This window comes from Terrapene carolina, unplaced genomic scaffold (assembly GCF_002925995.2).
Source record: "Terrapene carolina triunguis isolate 2854851 unplaced genomic scaffold, T_m_triunguis-2.0 Scaffold194, whole genome shotgun sequence".
In the NCBI taxonomy this organism is placed as follows: domain Eukaryota; kingdom Metazoa; phylum Chordata; order Testudines; family Emydidae; genus Terrapene; species Terrapene triunguis.
In genome coordinates, this window is record NW_020664545.1 from 13,192,403 (window position 1) to 13,208,277 (window position 15,875).

The 15,875-nt window shown below is 59.5% G+C and overlaps 1 protein-coding gene across 1 annotated transcript in view; it reads left to right on the plus strand.

Annotated features, from left to right (window-relative positions):
- The window catches only part of LOC112108923 (mucosa-associated lymphoid tissue lymphoma translocation protein 1-like), a 19,481-nt gene extending 4,783 nt beyond the window's left edge, over nucleotides 1–14,698 (plus strand). The window contains exons 3-17 of the mRNA XM_026654995.1: nucleotides 1,188–1,354; nucleotides 2,149–2,279; nucleotides 2,682–2,832; nucleotides 3,597–3,775; nucleotides 4,074–4,170; nucleotides 5,095–5,142; nucleotides 5,508–5,546; nucleotides 6,299–6,502; nucleotides 7,922–8,099; nucleotides 9,370–9,444; nucleotides 11,500–11,627; nucleotides 11,756–11,905; nucleotides 12,468–12,625; nucleotides 12,876–13,010; nucleotides 13,945–14,698. Of these exons, the coding sequence (XP_026510780.1) occupies nucleotides 1,188–1,354; nucleotides 2,149–2,279; nucleotides 2,682–2,832; nucleotides 3,597–3,775; nucleotides 4,074–4,170; nucleotides 5,095–5,142; nucleotides 5,508–5,546; nucleotides 6,299–6,502; nucleotides 7,922–8,099; nucleotides 9,370–9,444; nucleotides 11,500–11,627; nucleotides 11,756–11,905; nucleotides 12,468–12,625; nucleotides 12,876–13,010; nucleotides 13,945–14,304 (2,200 nt within the window). The 3' untranslated portion in view covers nucleotides 14,305–14,698. The remainder of the gene's footprint in view (nucleotides 1–1,187; nucleotides 1,355–2,148; nucleotides 2,280–2,681; nucleotides 2,833–3,596; nucleotides 3,776–4,073; nucleotides 4,171–5,094; nucleotides 5,143–5,507; nucleotides 5,547–6,298; nucleotides 6,503–7,921; nucleotides 8,100–9,369; nucleotides 9,445–11,499; nucleotides 11,628–11,755; nucleotides 11,906–12,467; nucleotides 12,626–12,875; nucleotides 13,011–13,944) is intronic.
- The last annotated feature ends 1,177 nt before the right edge of the window (nucleotides 14,699–15,875 follow it).

Sequence of the window (15,875 nt, forward strand, 5' to 3'; positions counted from 1 at the left end):
TGCTGTCCCAGTGCAGGCTGTGAGGGGTGTGCTGACCCAGCGCAGGCCGTGAGGGGTGTAGGGGGTGTGCTGTCCCAGTGCAGGCTGTGTCTGTATCTGGGTTGACTGCACCAACTCACCTGCGCTGGGTCCGGGCTCCTGGGAGCCCTTTGAGGTGAGGTTCTCTGTGGTGCTTGGCTCCTTTGCCCTGAGCTATGGGGCACTGTCTCTGAGACACCACTGGAGGCTCTGGCTCCTGGTGCTGCAGTGCATGATGGGACCTGTAGTCTCTGTGAGCTGCCTTCCCACATTCAGCATCAAGCTGGCTGCATTCTGCTCCCTTGGGCACACACTGGGCGAAGTCATTGTGTTGCTCCGGGCAGGCTGCTGTGCCCAGCGCTAGCAGGCTCTCGGAGGACAGATCCCAGACCCTTCGAAACGATGCGTGAACCCTCCTTTCTGCCTGCGATTGCCAGTCTTTGTCCCGTAGGCGGGTTTCACCGGATAGCAGCAAGGCTCGGGATTCATTGAGATCCTGCCAAAGAAGTGCCAGGCACCATCAGGCCAGCAAACCCCTCGCTTTGTGTCTAGGCTTAAATAGCAGGCGGGCCAGGAGATCACAGCTCTGGCTGAGTGACAGAGGGGCCGTGACAAGCGTTCACAGCGGCCTGCCCAGCAGCTATCCCCGGGAAGCTCAGCCCTTGAGGTGCTCCAGAACCCACATCACCAAGTCCCCAACGCCCAGTGATGCTCAGATGCTGGGTTTTCGTTCCAGTCCCGTCTCTGCTCCTAACCCATGAAAAGCCTCGTCTGTACGCGGCTCGCCAAGTGCTGGCTGCGAAGAACAGCCTGGGGGAGGGGTGGGGAAGGCGCAGGATCTGATGGGTGATGGTTGTGCCAGTGAATGTAAGTGTGGGGCCCCCGGGGTGCTCTAAGGATGGTGGGTGTCTCAGCCTGGATCCCCTACCCGGGAACGTTACCCCGGCTGTAGCACGTCTCCTGCGTAGATCTCAAGGCAGGTTAGGATCATTATCCCTGAGACACAGGCTGTCCCGCAGGGCAGAGCCGGGCTGAGCTGAGCACCTGGGTCTCCTGTGTCCCCGTTTCCCGCCCTCTCCACCAGACCTCCCACTCAGAAGCTGAGGCTGTCTCCCCAGCCACAGGATGGAAAGGGTTAATGTTCTTCTGTGTTTGCTGTGGGTTCCCAGCGAGGAGGAGCTGGAGATGTGTTCCCTGAAGGTCCTGGAGCCCCGCGGGAGCCCCAGCCAGTGCCTCCTGCAGCTGCTGTCAGAGCGGGACTGCACCCTCAAGTACCTGCTCTGCTGCTTGGATAAGATGGGACACACCGAGGCCTTCCAGTTTCTCTCCAGTGTCGGTATGGGCTGGTGGTTGGAGCAGGGACTGGGGGTCAGGACGCCAGGGTTCTGCTCCCCGCTCTAGGGTGGGAGTGGGGCCTGGTGGTTGGGACTGAGGGTCAGGATGCAGAGGTTCTACTCCCTGCTCTAGGGTGGGAGTGGGGCCTGGTGGCTGGGTCTGGGGGTCAGGACTCCGGGGTTCTGCTCCCTGCTCTAGGGTGAGAGTGGGGTCACTGGCTCCTGGGTTCTAAGCCCCGCGGTGGGAAGGTGGGAGAGGGCTCTCTTGGAGCAGGGAGCAGCAAGGCAGAATGTCGGGATTCCAGAGAGTGTGAGCTGATGGCTGGAGCTGGGAACCAGGATTCCTGATGGTGGTTGGAGTGGGGGCCCCAGGAATTTACAGGGGAAGGGAAATTCTGCGAGGGGAGTGTAATGGGAACGATCTAAAACTACGGCAACTTACGCACAAGCCGGATTCTTGCCCGAGGCTATGTCTACACAGGAAACGCTGCAGCTGAGCCCCTCTAGCGCTTCAGCATAGCCACCCTCGGCCGCAGCGGGTGGGGTTCTCCCATGGGGTAGCTAATCCTCCTCCCCCAGAGGCAGCGGCTGCATCGCTGGCAGAATTCTTCCCTCGGCTTAGCGCTGGCTGTGCTGGGTGTTTGTCGGCTTCACTGTGTTGCTCAGGGGGAGGATTTTTCACATCCCTGAGCAACGTCGCTGGGTTAACGTTTGAGTGTAGACCGGGCCTGTGACATATTCCTGGAGGGGCCTGATTTCCCAGAGAGCCAGGGGGTTGTTCTTTCCTCTCTTGCAGTCCAAGAGTCCATCAGGATCGTGGTGCAGCCCGAATCTCAGGTGGTTACAGAAGGGACCCGAGCGTCTTTCACCTGCTGGGCGACGGGGCCCCCGGGACTCAGCTACCAGTGGTTCTGTGGGAAGCAGGAGGTGAGGCTGGGGGAGGGAGGAGGGAAAAGGGAAAATCTCCAGGCTTAATAAATTAATCAGTCAATAAATCCGCAGCAGGGTCTAGTGGGAGGAGAACAGCTGTGCCACTGACACTGAGCGGCCTTGGGCGAGTCAAATTTGGGGGACCCAGCTTGAGACACGAAGGGCCGAGCGAAGCACCCCCAGCTCCAGCTGAAGCCAATGGATTCATTCATGCCTGGACAGCGCAGGCAGTGCTCAGAGCTCTGTGTCAATGCTAGGTGGTATTATTAGACCATGCAGCCTCCCGGCGCAGCCCCCGTGGGTGGCGGGACACTTGGGGATGGATGGAGGGCGCAGTGCCAAGAGGCTGCATGGTTTCTGCCCCCTTAGACCTGGCGTGTTTTATTTCGTGCCTGTTAGGTGCCTGGTGCCACCTCCCCTGAGCTGGTGATTGACCCAGCTACTCTGCAGACCCCGGATTGGTACATCTGCCGCGTTAACCACAGGGCCAGCTTCGCGTTCTCCAGGTGGGCCCGGCTCCAGGTCAAGCGGAGCAGCAGCCCTGCCTCAGGTAGGAGGGCAAGTCACAGGGCTGTTTGCAGCAGCGGCAGGGAAAGCAGCCGGCAGTTGAGCTGTCTGGGGGCAGCTCCAGTCTTGGCACCGTGTTGACTTGCAGATTCTGCCCTTTGGGCCTGGCCAAAGCGGGAGGGCCGTGTACCGTCAATGTGGGCTTCATGCTTGTGCCTGGGATGGGCCTGCTGCCCAGTGGTACCAGCTGTGTCCTGTCCTGCAGTCCTTTCGCATGCCCACCTCCCATTGATCCCAGCCCTTAAACAGCCTGCCTCACCAGGGCCTTCCTGCTAGTGTATTACAGCTGGGGAAGGCAGTGTGGTCTAGTGGGTAGTGCACTGGACTGGGACTTAGGAGTCCTGGATGCTATTCCTGGCTTTACCAGTGGCCTGCTGGGTGACTTTGCCTCTGTGCCTCAGTGTCCCCATCTGTAAAATGGGGACAAGGCTCCTGCCCTCCTTCGTAAAGCACCGTGAGCTCTGTGGATATAAAGTGCTAGATAAGGGCTCAGGATTGCTGTTATGATGATTAACTGAAGCGGCCCGGCTATGAGCAGAGGGCGATCTGGGCTCTGGAGTGACACAGTGCCCTGCTGCTCAGACTGAGATGGAGCAGTGCCTGCTGGGATATGTAGTCTCCACTCTGCAGGACTGCACCCTTGGCTGCCCTTGCATGAGCCTGCCCTGGGGCCTGGTCCCACATGAGGACTCCTGTGCCTGCGTTGTCCTGCCCCAGGCTAGCACTCTGTTCTCCACGCCCCTCCAGCGAGCGGCTATTGCCCAACAATGGTGGGACTGCAGATCCTCTGTCAGCCCCAGCCCTGCACCTTGGACGAAGGGGACTCCCTCCAGCTGCGGTGCGTGGCCATCGGGAACCCACCGCCCCAATACCAGTGGTTCCGAAACGGGAGTCCGATTGAGGGGGCACGGAACTCCCACCTCCAGGTACCCTCCCTTGGGGTCTGGGCAAGGGCTGCTGGCTGGGCAGGGGGCCCGTAATGGGCTGCAGACTCTCGGTAATGCACTGTGGGCTCAGCAGCCCAAGGTGCGGGGGAACGAGCGAGGGGTAATCCCGGGTTCAGTGCTCCCAGCCTAGCCCACCAGGGCACGTTCTGCTGCATTCAGTGCCCGCAGCCCCCAGCTCACCAAAGGCAGATTCCTGGGGGCTCTAGTCACAGTGTATGGTGCCCAGAGTGCAGGGTCTGCCCGCTGGAGCACGCCTCTTCCTTTCCCCTCGCTGCAGGTGAAGCTGGTGACGACCGCGGAGAGAGGCCGCTATGCCTGCAAGGTGTTTAACCTCTTCCAGGAGCTGTGGAGCCAGGACACGGTGGTGGAGATTGGTGAGGACTCGGGATCTGGTGTCGGGACTCGGGATCTGTAGCCACCCCCACTGCCTGCCATTGGCAGGCTTGGAACAGGGGCCTTCAGAACCAAAGCTCCGTCCTCCATCACTCGAGCTAAAGGAGCAACTCTGTGCACGGGTAGCAGTAGTAGGCTGTTACCCTCTGTTGACCACCACTAGAGAACAGAAGCCACATTTTGCTCGCGTGTTGGACCTGGGTGCACCGAGCCCGCAGGCAGTCCCCACCCCACCAGCCCTGCCCTGCGGGAGTGCTCTGAGGCTGCTGGGCAGGCTGTGAAGTGATGTGGTCAGTCCTATGTGAAAACCAGATAATCATGTGGGACACATGCTAGTCACATGGCTTGGTGCAGTGGGGGAAGGTGCTTGATATCCTGGTGATGGGCCTAGGGCTGCCTGTTAAACCTAGGGATCTCAGCAGGGGTCTCATGAACAGGTATTGGGGGTCACGGCCACCCTGGCTTGCTCATAATGTTAAATGGACGGGGCCCCAGCTGCGTCCTGGCTAGACTGCAAGGTGTGGGGAGGAGTTGAGGGCCCTTATTAAAATAAGCTTCTCCCATGTTGGCCTGGAGTTCCCACCCGGGCATGGCCAGGGACAGAGGGTACATACCCCCTGCCCACCCTGGGCATTCCTGTCTCTGTAATACCTTCCCAGAGGCGTTGTGCGGGGAGTGGCCGGTCCCACCCAGCCTCGCCGAGGCCTGGGGGTGGGAGAAGAGACTGCAGCACCTCCCTACGGTGCCTCCTGTGCCTGTCTGCAAGCCCTGCAGGGAGGACGGGGTTTGGGGCAAAGACTGTGGCAGGAATGATCTGCGGCCCCAATCAGCAGCCGGAGCCGGCACTCCCAGGCAGCCCTGCTCATCTCGCCAGCCTCACGACTTCACCCTTTGTTTTGTTCCAGGCCCACAGCTGTTTGCCTCCGGAGGCTCCTGGCGGGAGGAGGACGCAGGTAGGTGAGGCCCAGGTGGGTCCCACCCGGACCTAGGAGCTCCTATCTGAACCCAACTCCCCTGGGCTGGAGGCTCTGGCTGTGCCCGCCATGGGGCAGGTCAGGCGTTGTCACGGCAGCCGTGGCCTTTACATGTGCTAGTTAGGGGACTGGACTTCTTCTTTGTCCTCGCCCAGCTTAGCTGGCTGCTGGGGGCTCAGTGCCTGCCCTGCGGCCCAGGGGGTGCTGCTCTGGACAAGGGAGCTCCTGGGACTTGTGTTGGGTTGCCGAGGTTCCCTCCCTGCCGGGGGGTGGGGGGCAGGGTCTACCAGCCATGGTGCCCGTGTGGTGCTCAGAGAGATGATCGTGTGTCTCTTTCTTTCCAGGGAGTGCCCCAGAGCACAACAGCCCCAGCCAGCTGTACGGTAAGAGGCTGCATCCAAATCCCCAGGCCAGGCCTCCACTTAGAAATGGCTCGAGAGATACGGCTCTCGGCCTTCCCCCCTCGATACATGCATCCTCCTTCCTCCCTGGTGCCAATGCAGGGACCCATTCCAGACTTCTCCCAGCCAGCCTCTGTCTCAGCTGACCCGTGGAGAAACATGTCTCGCTGATCCATCCTCACGTGGGCTCCTCCCCGTGGATTGGGCAGAGAACCAACGCGGATCCAGCCCTGCCTGTGGACGTGAGAGATGGAGAAGAGCCATCAGACCACCTAGCCCAGCCCTAGGATTGGCCTGGCAATGCAATCTCCAGGGCTCTGTCCATCGCCCACCTCCTCCATGGCTTTGCAGCATGCCCTCCTACCCTGCCACAGCCCTGGCACCCACTGGCAGGCAGCGAGGACAGCGTGCTGGCTATTTGAGACAAAGCGTGGCCTTCAAGGAAGAGACAAAGTCTTGTCTGGAGGGATGAGCCAGCTGGAGGGAGGACTCTGCCTTGCTTTGGAATAGAGGTCTAGGCCCAGGGCTAAAACTTGGGGCCGACTAGTTACATCCCAGCTCTAGAGAGCCCATCCACAGCAGGTGGGGCAAGAGGCTGTCTGGGGTGGTGCTGAGCGTGAAGGGGAGATAGAAGCAGGGAGAGGATGAACGTTCATCCCAAAGGGCCCAGGAGGGTTCCCCTCGCTCCCTCCCCATCCCCCTGACCTGTTCCTCTTGTCCCTCTCCTGGGGCAGCCACAGACAAAGTGGCCCTGCTGATGGGCAATATGAACTACCTGCACCACAAGCACCTGAAAGCACCCATGGTGGACGTACACGAACTGACCAACCTGCTGCGCCAGCTGGATTTCAAGGTGGTCTCCCTGCTGGACCTGAGCAAGGACGAGATGCAGATGGCCGTCAACGAGTTCCTTCTCCTCTTGGACAAAGGAGTGTACGGTACAGAGGGAGCGCGCTATGTCGCTGGGTAGCAGTGGGAGAGCCCTTCTTTACTGGAGGAGGGGATGTCTACATGGTGTACGTTGGTCTACGCTGGAATAGGCCATTTCCTGCTGGGGCCTCGGCCCGTCTGGGCAGACTAGTGCAGGCTGGGAGGGGTGGGACTTCTTCACCAGTAAATACACAGGAAGATTTTCATGAACATTTCAAAGTTTTTCCCCAGTTTTTTTCCTTAAAGTGCCAAGTTTTAAATGGAGTCAAATTTTAAACTTAAAAAATGTTGCCCCTTCGGTGGAGGCGCCCGTTTCCTGCCCCTCTTGTGGCTGGGAGGTCGGGCAGCATCTCTGGGGCTCAGGCAGTAAAAGCAGAGGGTGGAGCGTGTGTATTTTAGACGGCTCTATCATTTCAAGTGCCAGAAGGGAGTTGGCACTGAGTGATTGTCACCAACTGTAGATGGTCTGGGAGGTGTGGGATCGGTAGCAGCCCGGTGGGGGTCACAGACGCACCGTGGGGTGGCGAGGGCCCTTCCTTGCTCTCACTACTTCTCAGCACTAGCCTGGCACACTGCGCCACACAGCCCGGGGACCGGAGTCACGATAACTCAGTGTCAGCCAGGTCGGGCCCTGTTGTGCTGGGTGCTGTACAGAGGTACAGAGGGCGAGGCGCTTACCGTCTGAATGACAGGAAGGTAATGGGGCCATAAGGAGAAATGAGGGTGTGGGAGGGAGGGATGGGGCGACAGGCAGACAAACATAACAGGAGCTGTGTATCCCCTAGCTCGGCAGGTACAGTGGCCACAGGTCGGCTAGCAGCCACCTAGGAGATGCCCACAGGCAGCAGACACGGGGGCGAGGAGGGACTTGGAGGGACCAGGGGGTGGCTGGAGGATTCTGTCTGGGTGCCTCCCACTCGGGACAGGAGAGAGCGCACAGATGCTTGTGGGAGAAGCCAAGGGGCCCTGGAGGCTGGATTGTTAACAGCTCAGTGGGAGCGCGCTGGGTGAGGCCGAGCGGTGGAAGGCTCTGGCATTAAGGACAGAGTTTGGATTAGCAGGCGTCAGCGGGGTGGCATAGCCAGAGCCTGAAGCCAGGCCGACGATCCTGCTGAAGGCCTAATGCAGGACATTACTGGGCTTCTCCTCCGACAGCCTGACCAATCCATTGCGGCAAGCAGGAAAGGGGACTCCAGGCAGTATGACCCCAGGGATGGGAGGGGGGAACAGGGCAAGCAGAGGAGGGTTGTGTATAGGTCAGACAGAGAAATGCGTGGGAAGGAGGAGGAGAACCTGAACTGGATTTCTGAGCCCCCCTGGAATGGACTTTGCAGCCCTGGATGCAGTGGGCTGCAAGGCCAAAATTAGGAGGGAGGCAGAGACGGAGAAGGTGTGAGAGCACTCTGCGCCTGCTCTCTCTCCCCCAGGTTTGCTCTACTATGCTGGGCACGGCTACGAGAACTTTGGAAACAGCTTTATGGTTCCTATTGACGCGCCGAGATCCTACACCTCGGAGCACTGCCTGTGCGTGCAGAGTGTGCTGCAGAGCATGCAGCAGCGGCAAACCGGCCTCAACATCTTCCTGCTGGACATGTGCCGCAAGAGGTGAGCACACCAGAGCCAGCCGCCCGGGAGCGGCAGGGCCAGGAAGCGTTGCTCGGCACAGCTGAGCGGCTGCATACGCACTCCTGTACCGCGGACGTAGATGGGGGCACAGTTCTTGGCTGCCTGCTTTGAGGGCTTTGGCTGGAAGGTGCTATGTAAGTGCAAGGGACGTACACAGCAAGGGCGTGTGAAAGCAGTCCTTTTGCTTTCCAAAACACATATACAGACACTGGTGCAAGCACACGTGTGACCATGCTATCAGGTGTGAAATATTTTAGCCACACACACTGAGGTCATGCACACCATGTGTGTGCATGTGCACATATAGCTGCCTGTGGGCATGCGTATACCCAGGGATTCCTACCCAGACGCACGCAAGAACATGCACGCAGAGGCAGCCACCATGCAGTCACACCCACAGGCGCATCGCCCCACTGCCCAGTAAAACCAGCCGTGATTACTCATGAAAGGGGACACCTGACAGAGAGAGAGAGAGAGGTCCCTTGTCAGAATTAACTCCAATGCTTCCCCGGAGAGCAGCCATCCCCGGGGTAACCCGTGTGGAAAGGAGAACAGCAATAAATCCACAGCCAGGGGGCCGGAGCTCTTCTCCAGATACTCTCTCCTCTAGCCCACTGTCGCACTGGCGGTTGCCTGGGTTCCCAGCCCACACACATGTTCTGCGAGGGCATGCCAGGCACCTGCTGTAGGGCATCGAGCAGCTAAATACTCTTGGCCATTGAACCAGCAGCGCAGCCTGACTGCTGCTAAGCTGGCAAGTGCCATGTTGTGCCGTCGCTGGCAAATGACGCCATTCCACCAAGTAAAGACACTGTAGCCTCCGGGCGCAGACAGATTGAGATCTCGGCGCCCGCGGCTCGTATCCGGCTCGTTGGCCGATCTAACAGGTCTTCCCCAGCTAGTACTGCAGTGCTGACGACGCTGGGCTGCCAGTGGGTGTCTCATTGTGTTGGCGCACTGGCCTCATGCTAAACAATCCATCGGGCTTGCACTGTTTCCAGCCCAATCCAGGGCTGTTCCCTACAGCATGTTCTGCGGGGCTTTGTCCTGTCTGAGCCTGGGGGCCCAAGCAACAGGGCTCCCACCCGAGGGACTAGGCCACTACCTCCCAGAGCTCACCGATAGGCAAGTGAATAGCATGAAACCTTTCCTCCGCTCCTCTGATCAGAGCCCATTGGTCTGGCCCCAGCCCGGAGGTCCCAGAGCGACCATGGACTGTGTAGGTTTCATGCCCCTCATTTCTTTTCAGGAATCTGAACGACGACATCATCCCGCAGGTGGGGGCGCTGCAGGTCACAGCCAACATCGTCTTCGGCTACGCCACGTAGGTGCTCCCTGTCGCCTCCCGCTGGCCACAGTCACTCCCCATCTGTGTCCTCATGGGGCTTGAGTTGGGGGACGGGCGCAGGGTCCGTTACAGGGGACTGAACCCACCAGTCACTCTGTATTTGGAGAGCTGCTAGCAGGGGTGTGTTTATGGGCCTCCTGGGGTGACAATCCTTAGGAGAAAGGGCAATAATGCAGCACACCTCCATATTGCCTCTCACCGCAAGCTCTCCGAGAGGCAGCCTGGTCTAGAGTTAGTGCACAAGGAGTCAGCGTCAAAAGAGCTGGGTTCAGTACCCCATTCTGCAGTACCTGGGGCATGTCAGGTCCCTACTCCTTCCCCTGTCCATAACGTGGCCGTAACAATTCTTGGCCACCTGCTTTGAGCTCCTTGGCTGGAAGGTGCTGTGTAACTGCAAGGGACTGTGGCAGAGCACTTTTAATTCATTACGCATCACAGTCCTCTTGGAAGAAGGTAGAGTTATCAGCCCCCATTTAGAGGTGGGGAAACCGAGGCACATCAAGCCAAGCTGGCATTCCACCGCCCACATGGCTGATCCGTGCCGAGCTGGACAGAGAACCCAAGTGTCCTGCCTCCCAGTCCTGGACTTTGTTCTCCAGACAGCACTTCCCCCGCACTGCATGTGCTGTGTATTTTGTTCAGCTCCATGTCTCTGTCCCAAGCCAGAACTTCTCCCCTCTGTAACCTGAGGGGAGGGGGCGACTTTCTGGGGCTGCTGCCTGCGTCTCTCCCAGGCAGTGGTGCTGCTGAGACCCCGGTGCTTTGGTGGGGTAGGTACGTCTGCCTCTCAGGCCTGCTGAGCTCTCGTGGTGGGGAGCTGCGTCATGAGCAGGCTCTGCAGGAGTGGAGAGCAGGGGGATTCCCCCCCTCAGACTGGCCTTGGAGAGCGAAGCAAGGGGCACAGCTCCAGGGCCAGGGGCTCCAGGAGAAGCGAGGCTCCGGTTCCCATTGAAACACAAAGGCAGCAAAGTCCCTGCGGCCCTGTGAAAAACCCAGCCTTAGAACACAAGGGGATCCAACCTCTCTTCCCCCCTTATCTTGGCTATTGGGCTGCCTTGATAGGCCCTAGGCCAGGGGTGGGCAAACTTTTTGGCCTGAGGGCCACATCGGGGTTCTGAAAGTGTATGGAGGGCCGGGTAGGGAAGGCTGTGCCTCCCCAAACCCTAACCGCCCCCTCCCACTTTCCGCCCCCTGACCGCCCCCCTCAGAACCCCAGACCCATCCAACCCCCCCCCCACTCCTTGTCCCCTGACCACCCCCATCCAGCTCCCCCGCTCCCTGACTGCCCCGACCCCTATCCACACCCCTGCCCCCTGACAGGCCCCCCCGGGACCCCACTCCCTACCCAACCCCCCCTCTAAAGCCCCTTTCAGAATGCGGCCCTGCGAACATGGGCGGAGGTCTCACGAGGAGCAGGGGCAGCCACGCAGCCGGAGAGAAGCTGCAGTTTCCCCTTCAAAGCGCCGCTTCTCTCCGGCTGGCTGCTCGGCCGCCCTGTGCTCCTCCTGAGTCGTTTGCTGCGCTCCCGCCACCCGCACCGCCCGCCTGCTCCCCTGAGGCTGCAGGTGAGCTTCCCTCCCTGCTCTCCCCTGCCCCTGCAGTGCAGCCCCCTCCCGCGCTGGCGGCACGCTGAGCTGAGGCTGCGGGGGCGGGGGGACAGCAGGGGAGGGGCCAGGGCGAGCCTCCCCGGCCGAGAGTTCAAGGGCCGGGCAGGATGATCCCGCGGGCCGGAGTTTGCCCACCCCTGCCCTAGGCCCAGACCCAGACCCAAACCTGAACTTCCCCAGGTTGTAAGGGTGTCTGGAGCCAGGGTCTTGGTTCCGGCCCATCTCTGGTGAGCCATCCTGCCTGAGCCCGAAGCTTCCTCAGGAGTCCGAATCAAGCCAGCTGCTGTTGAGGCCAGGTTCCCGGGAGCAAAGTCCCAGGACATTCTGTGCTGAGCGGGAGAAAGGGAGCAGTTGGGCGTAGAAGAGTCTTCACCCCTGCTATGAAGGAGCTCCAGGCCTTAGCTCTCTTCCGTGCCCCTCTCAGATGTGCGGACGCTGAGGCCTACGAGCTGAGCCAAGGGGAGCTGTTCAACGGCATCTTCGTCAGCTTCCTGAAGCGATGGCTGCTGGAGGAGGAGAAGATCACGGTGCTGCTGGACAAGGTGGCGGAAGGTGGGTTATCCTGGGGTGGGGGTAGAATGGCTCTTCCAGGCCAGCCCGTTACAGCTCAGGACTGTCTGCGAGCTGTTGACTCACGGCTGTGCTGAAGTCATTTGCCCAGCCCTGGTTGTGTCTTCCAGACATGGGAACCCTGGAGATCACCAAGGGCAGGCAGGCGCTGGAGCTGCGGAGTAACCTGTCCGAGCGACGAGCCCTCACTGATCCAATTAAACCGTCCGAGGGACCAGAGGAGTTCTCTGTCAGGAACCTGCAATGGGCCAAAGCCCATGGTGAGCATCGGGGCCCCGTTATCCCTGCTGAGAGGCAGACAGTGAGAGAGGCCTGTCCTGGAGTCGGGGGGGAGGGCATTACTCAGGGAGCCCCCAGGGATTGCAGTGACTCGGGGAGGTCTCAGCCCATGGAGCAGGCATTGCAATGCAGTTACCCAGAAAGCACGGGAGGGAGCAGAGTGCCGTCAGTGCCGCCAACCATGGAGAGCCAGGGCGTGAGGGGCACACAGCTGGGCCCAGCAGGAAGCCTAGATCTCGTCAAACTTCTGCAAATGGCTTTGTTGCTATTGGCCCAGCTCTGATCAGGACAAGCACTGCTGGGATGGTGAGTTAGTGTCACAAAGCAGCTGCCATCGGGCAGCTCCACACTGACCCTGGGGACAGGACCCAGAGCCTCCTCCACTCCCAAAGCGCAACCCCTGCCATGGGAGCTGAAGGAGAATCTCCATTAATAGTGTTGGTAGGAGAGGGCCTAGGACACATGGCTGAGCAGTTCTCATTCTGACCAGTAGGTGGCAGTGAGACACACACGCGTATCATGGGCCCATTTCTTTGTTTGCAGTGCTTCCCGAAAGCCGATACCTCCAGTTCGACTGCGGGGCTCGGGTACAGCTGGGCTTCGCTGCTGAGTTCTCCAACATCTTGATCATTTACACCCGCATCGTCAAGATGCCGCAGGAGATCACACGGTGTGAAGCAAAACTCACAGATGTCCCGGAGGTGAGAGGCCCAGTGCCAGAGCCTGCCTGGCTCAGAGCCCTGGCTCGGGATAACCGCGGGGTTGGGGGCGGAGCGCTGTGAACAACTAGACCCCCACCATTATTATTTTTTAAATCTCATGATTTTCAATCCAATCTCGTGATTTCGGGGATGCTGATTCATGATTTCGGACCGCATTGGGTGGGCGGTACTGCAGCCTGGTGCCCTCTCATGCCTTGGCTGCCTTTGATGACAGTGCTGTCTCTGGCAGGAGCTGGATGTGGATTTGAAATTTACCAACAAGGAGAGCCCAGAGGAAATGGGGAGCAGCCTCTCCCTGGCCTGGAGCCTCAGTTTCCCCGACTGTTGCCTCTACAGCCGCCTCTGTGGCCTGCAGAAGCTGAGGGTAAGTGCTGCCCTGCCCCGTCGGTGCGGTTCGTGGTGAGACTGCTGGTTGTGTAACCACATCCAAGGTGGAACGGACTCCAGCTCCTGAGGGCCAAGAGAGGCTAAAGGCAGGGAAAAAATAATGACCCTGATCATGCAGAAGGAGGCCAAGTGAAGCCCCAGTGTACATGCGCTGGCTCACTCCGCTGCCTTCAGGGGACTCCCGTGCCCTGACACTGGGATTTGGATCCTTCTCACCAGTGCTGGGCCGCCAGGGGGAGGATTGCTGGGCTTTGCTGGAGTGAGTGACTGTAACCTTTGGGGCAGGGACTGTTTGTTCTGTGTTTGTACAGCACCTAGCGCAGCACGGTCCCAGTCCGGGACTGGGGCTCCTAGGTGCCCTGGCAATGCACATAATGAATAGTAGCCTCAGCGGGCAGGAGCTCCCCATGCTATTATGCATGTTATAGTGAATGGATCCAATGCATCGAGGGTAACGTCCAAGTTATTATCTAGTGGCACCTAGAGTCGGCAGCTGACAGCAGGGCCCCATTTCCTGGGCACTGCAGGGACAGTCCCTGCTCACAGACACACGCTAACAGGAGGCAGACAAAGGCAGTACAGCTGGGGAACCAAGGGGGAGAGAGGTGAAGTGATTTGCCAAGGGCTGCACACGGAGTCTGTGGCAGAGCTAATTTGACCCAGGTCTCTGGGGTCCCAGGCCAGTGCCTTCCCCACAAGGCCATCCTGAATGGTGCTGAGCCCCCGGAACGGAGTCCCAGCCGGGAGGAGTTGGCACCGTCAGGAGTCAAAGGACCAGCATTGACCTTGTGGCTGGTGGTTAAGGAGAGGGCAGTGGGGAGTGTGATGTAGATGTCGTAAGGCGATAACAGTGTCACATGGTACTGTCACATGCCCACCTATGGTAACCCCGGCTCGTGGTGTTGTTGCAGAAGGAACTGGCCTTCACCATCTGCCTTCAGTACCAATACCAAGGACTCGACGACTTCATTGAGGAGAGCCAGTCAGTAAATATCGGGAAACCACTGATTGCAAAGCTCAACCTGTGTGTCAGCGACGGGCCAGGGGCAAACACCCCACTGGCCCATGCAGACTTGTGTGCAGACGCCTTGACCGGCTCATTCCAAAGCACCGGGAGCATGGAGACCTCCGAGTCACCAGCTGCCTCAGAGACCTACCGGAGTCTGCCTTGTGACTCGCACCTTGGCAACTGGTGTGCTGAGGATGGTCAGTGGGCAAACACCCCCGAGGAGAACCTGAGCCCTGAGTTCCCAGGCTCTCGCTCCATGTAGCGCTCGGGGTCTGGCATAAACGTCACCATCCACTTCTCTTCCCAGCATGGACCGAAGGAAACCGCTAGGGTCAGATTCTGCCCTGGCCTCCACCCCACACAGTTAACAGAGACTGGGAACCAGTCTGTAAATGGATCACTGAGCACCAAATAACACAGAGCTATTGACAGGAGCGAGAGTCCCAGATCCCAAGGCAGAAGGGACCACTGGGCTCGCCTAGTCCAGTCTCCTGCAGCGCACACCTCAACCCAGTAGGGGCTGCACCGGCCCAGGACTTAGCTGTTTCCCTCTTCCCCGCGCTAGCGATGGAACGCTGTGTCCATAGTCCTCCCAGCCAGCCCACGCTGGCCGCTCTGCATGGGATCGCAGGGAAACCCGGGCAGCTGCTGGGGAGTTGTACTGAGAAAATAAACGTAGACCTTAATATAAAAGAAGAAACGGGCCTGCACCGATGGGGGGCTGGGGGGGAGGTGTTGGCGGTAGGAGAGGAAGCACTTGCCCTTGAAGCTTCAGCTCAGATCCTCCCTGCAAGGGTAGTGCCCACAACGGTGGCCCGGCTGGTGGCTGCTCAGCCAGTACAAACCCCCCTTCATGATGGGGAGTCCCCATCTCCCCCTGGCAGACTCAGTAGAGCAGGGGTTCTCAAACTGGGGGTTGGGACCCCTCAGGGAGTCATGAGGTTATTACATGGGGGGTTGCGAGCTGTCAGCCTCCAGCCCAAACCCTGCTTTGCCTCCAGCATTTATAATGGTATTAAATATATAAAAAAGTGTTTTTAATGGATAAGGGGGGGTCACACTCAGAAGCTTGCTATGTGAAAGGGGTCACCAGTACAAAAGTTTGAGAACCACTGCAGTAGAGAGACCAGGGACTGTGCAGTCTGTGAGGACTGGCCTCTCCATTCACCAGGAGGTAGGAGCCCTTCCTGCGAGGGCTGGGTGGCCCATCCTGTGCCCACTCTGGGTATAGAAAGTTGCTGCCCTCTGGGCCCCTGCCCCCAAAGGGAACAAGACACCACTGTCTCTGTAAGAGCCATCCCCAGCCTGCCCATCTGCACAATGGCCCGTCATGGCCGTGCTGGGCCAGGGCCCTGCTTTCCCCACACAACCCGGCCTGCTGGAACCGGCGTGAGGGAGAACCTCCATGCAGAGCAACTGGTTTAATAGGGGCCTGGGGCCTGCCATATCCTGGGATGCCCTGACAGCCACAGTCTGGGGCTGGTGTCAGAGCCGTCACTGCGGCTAAGGACCGTAAATCTACTGCCAGACACACAGGGACTTAGGAAAGAGCATTAAGGCAGTTACAGTGTCCTCAGCAGCTGGGCAGGGGGAGCTGAGTAGAATCTGAGTAAGTTACAGTCACGAAAATCAGGGCCTGCACCAAATCCTCAGAGGGAGCCGAGGGACAAAGCAGCACCGGGCAGCGTGTGGGCCCCTTAAGGCTCCACCTACCCTGAAAGGTGAATTCCATTGGGCTCCTGGCTGTCAGCCTGTCTCCCCTCCTGCCACCTCTGCCCACTGCCAGCTCTGCCCACTGCCAGCCAGCCCCACCTCCGCTCGGCACTGCCCGCT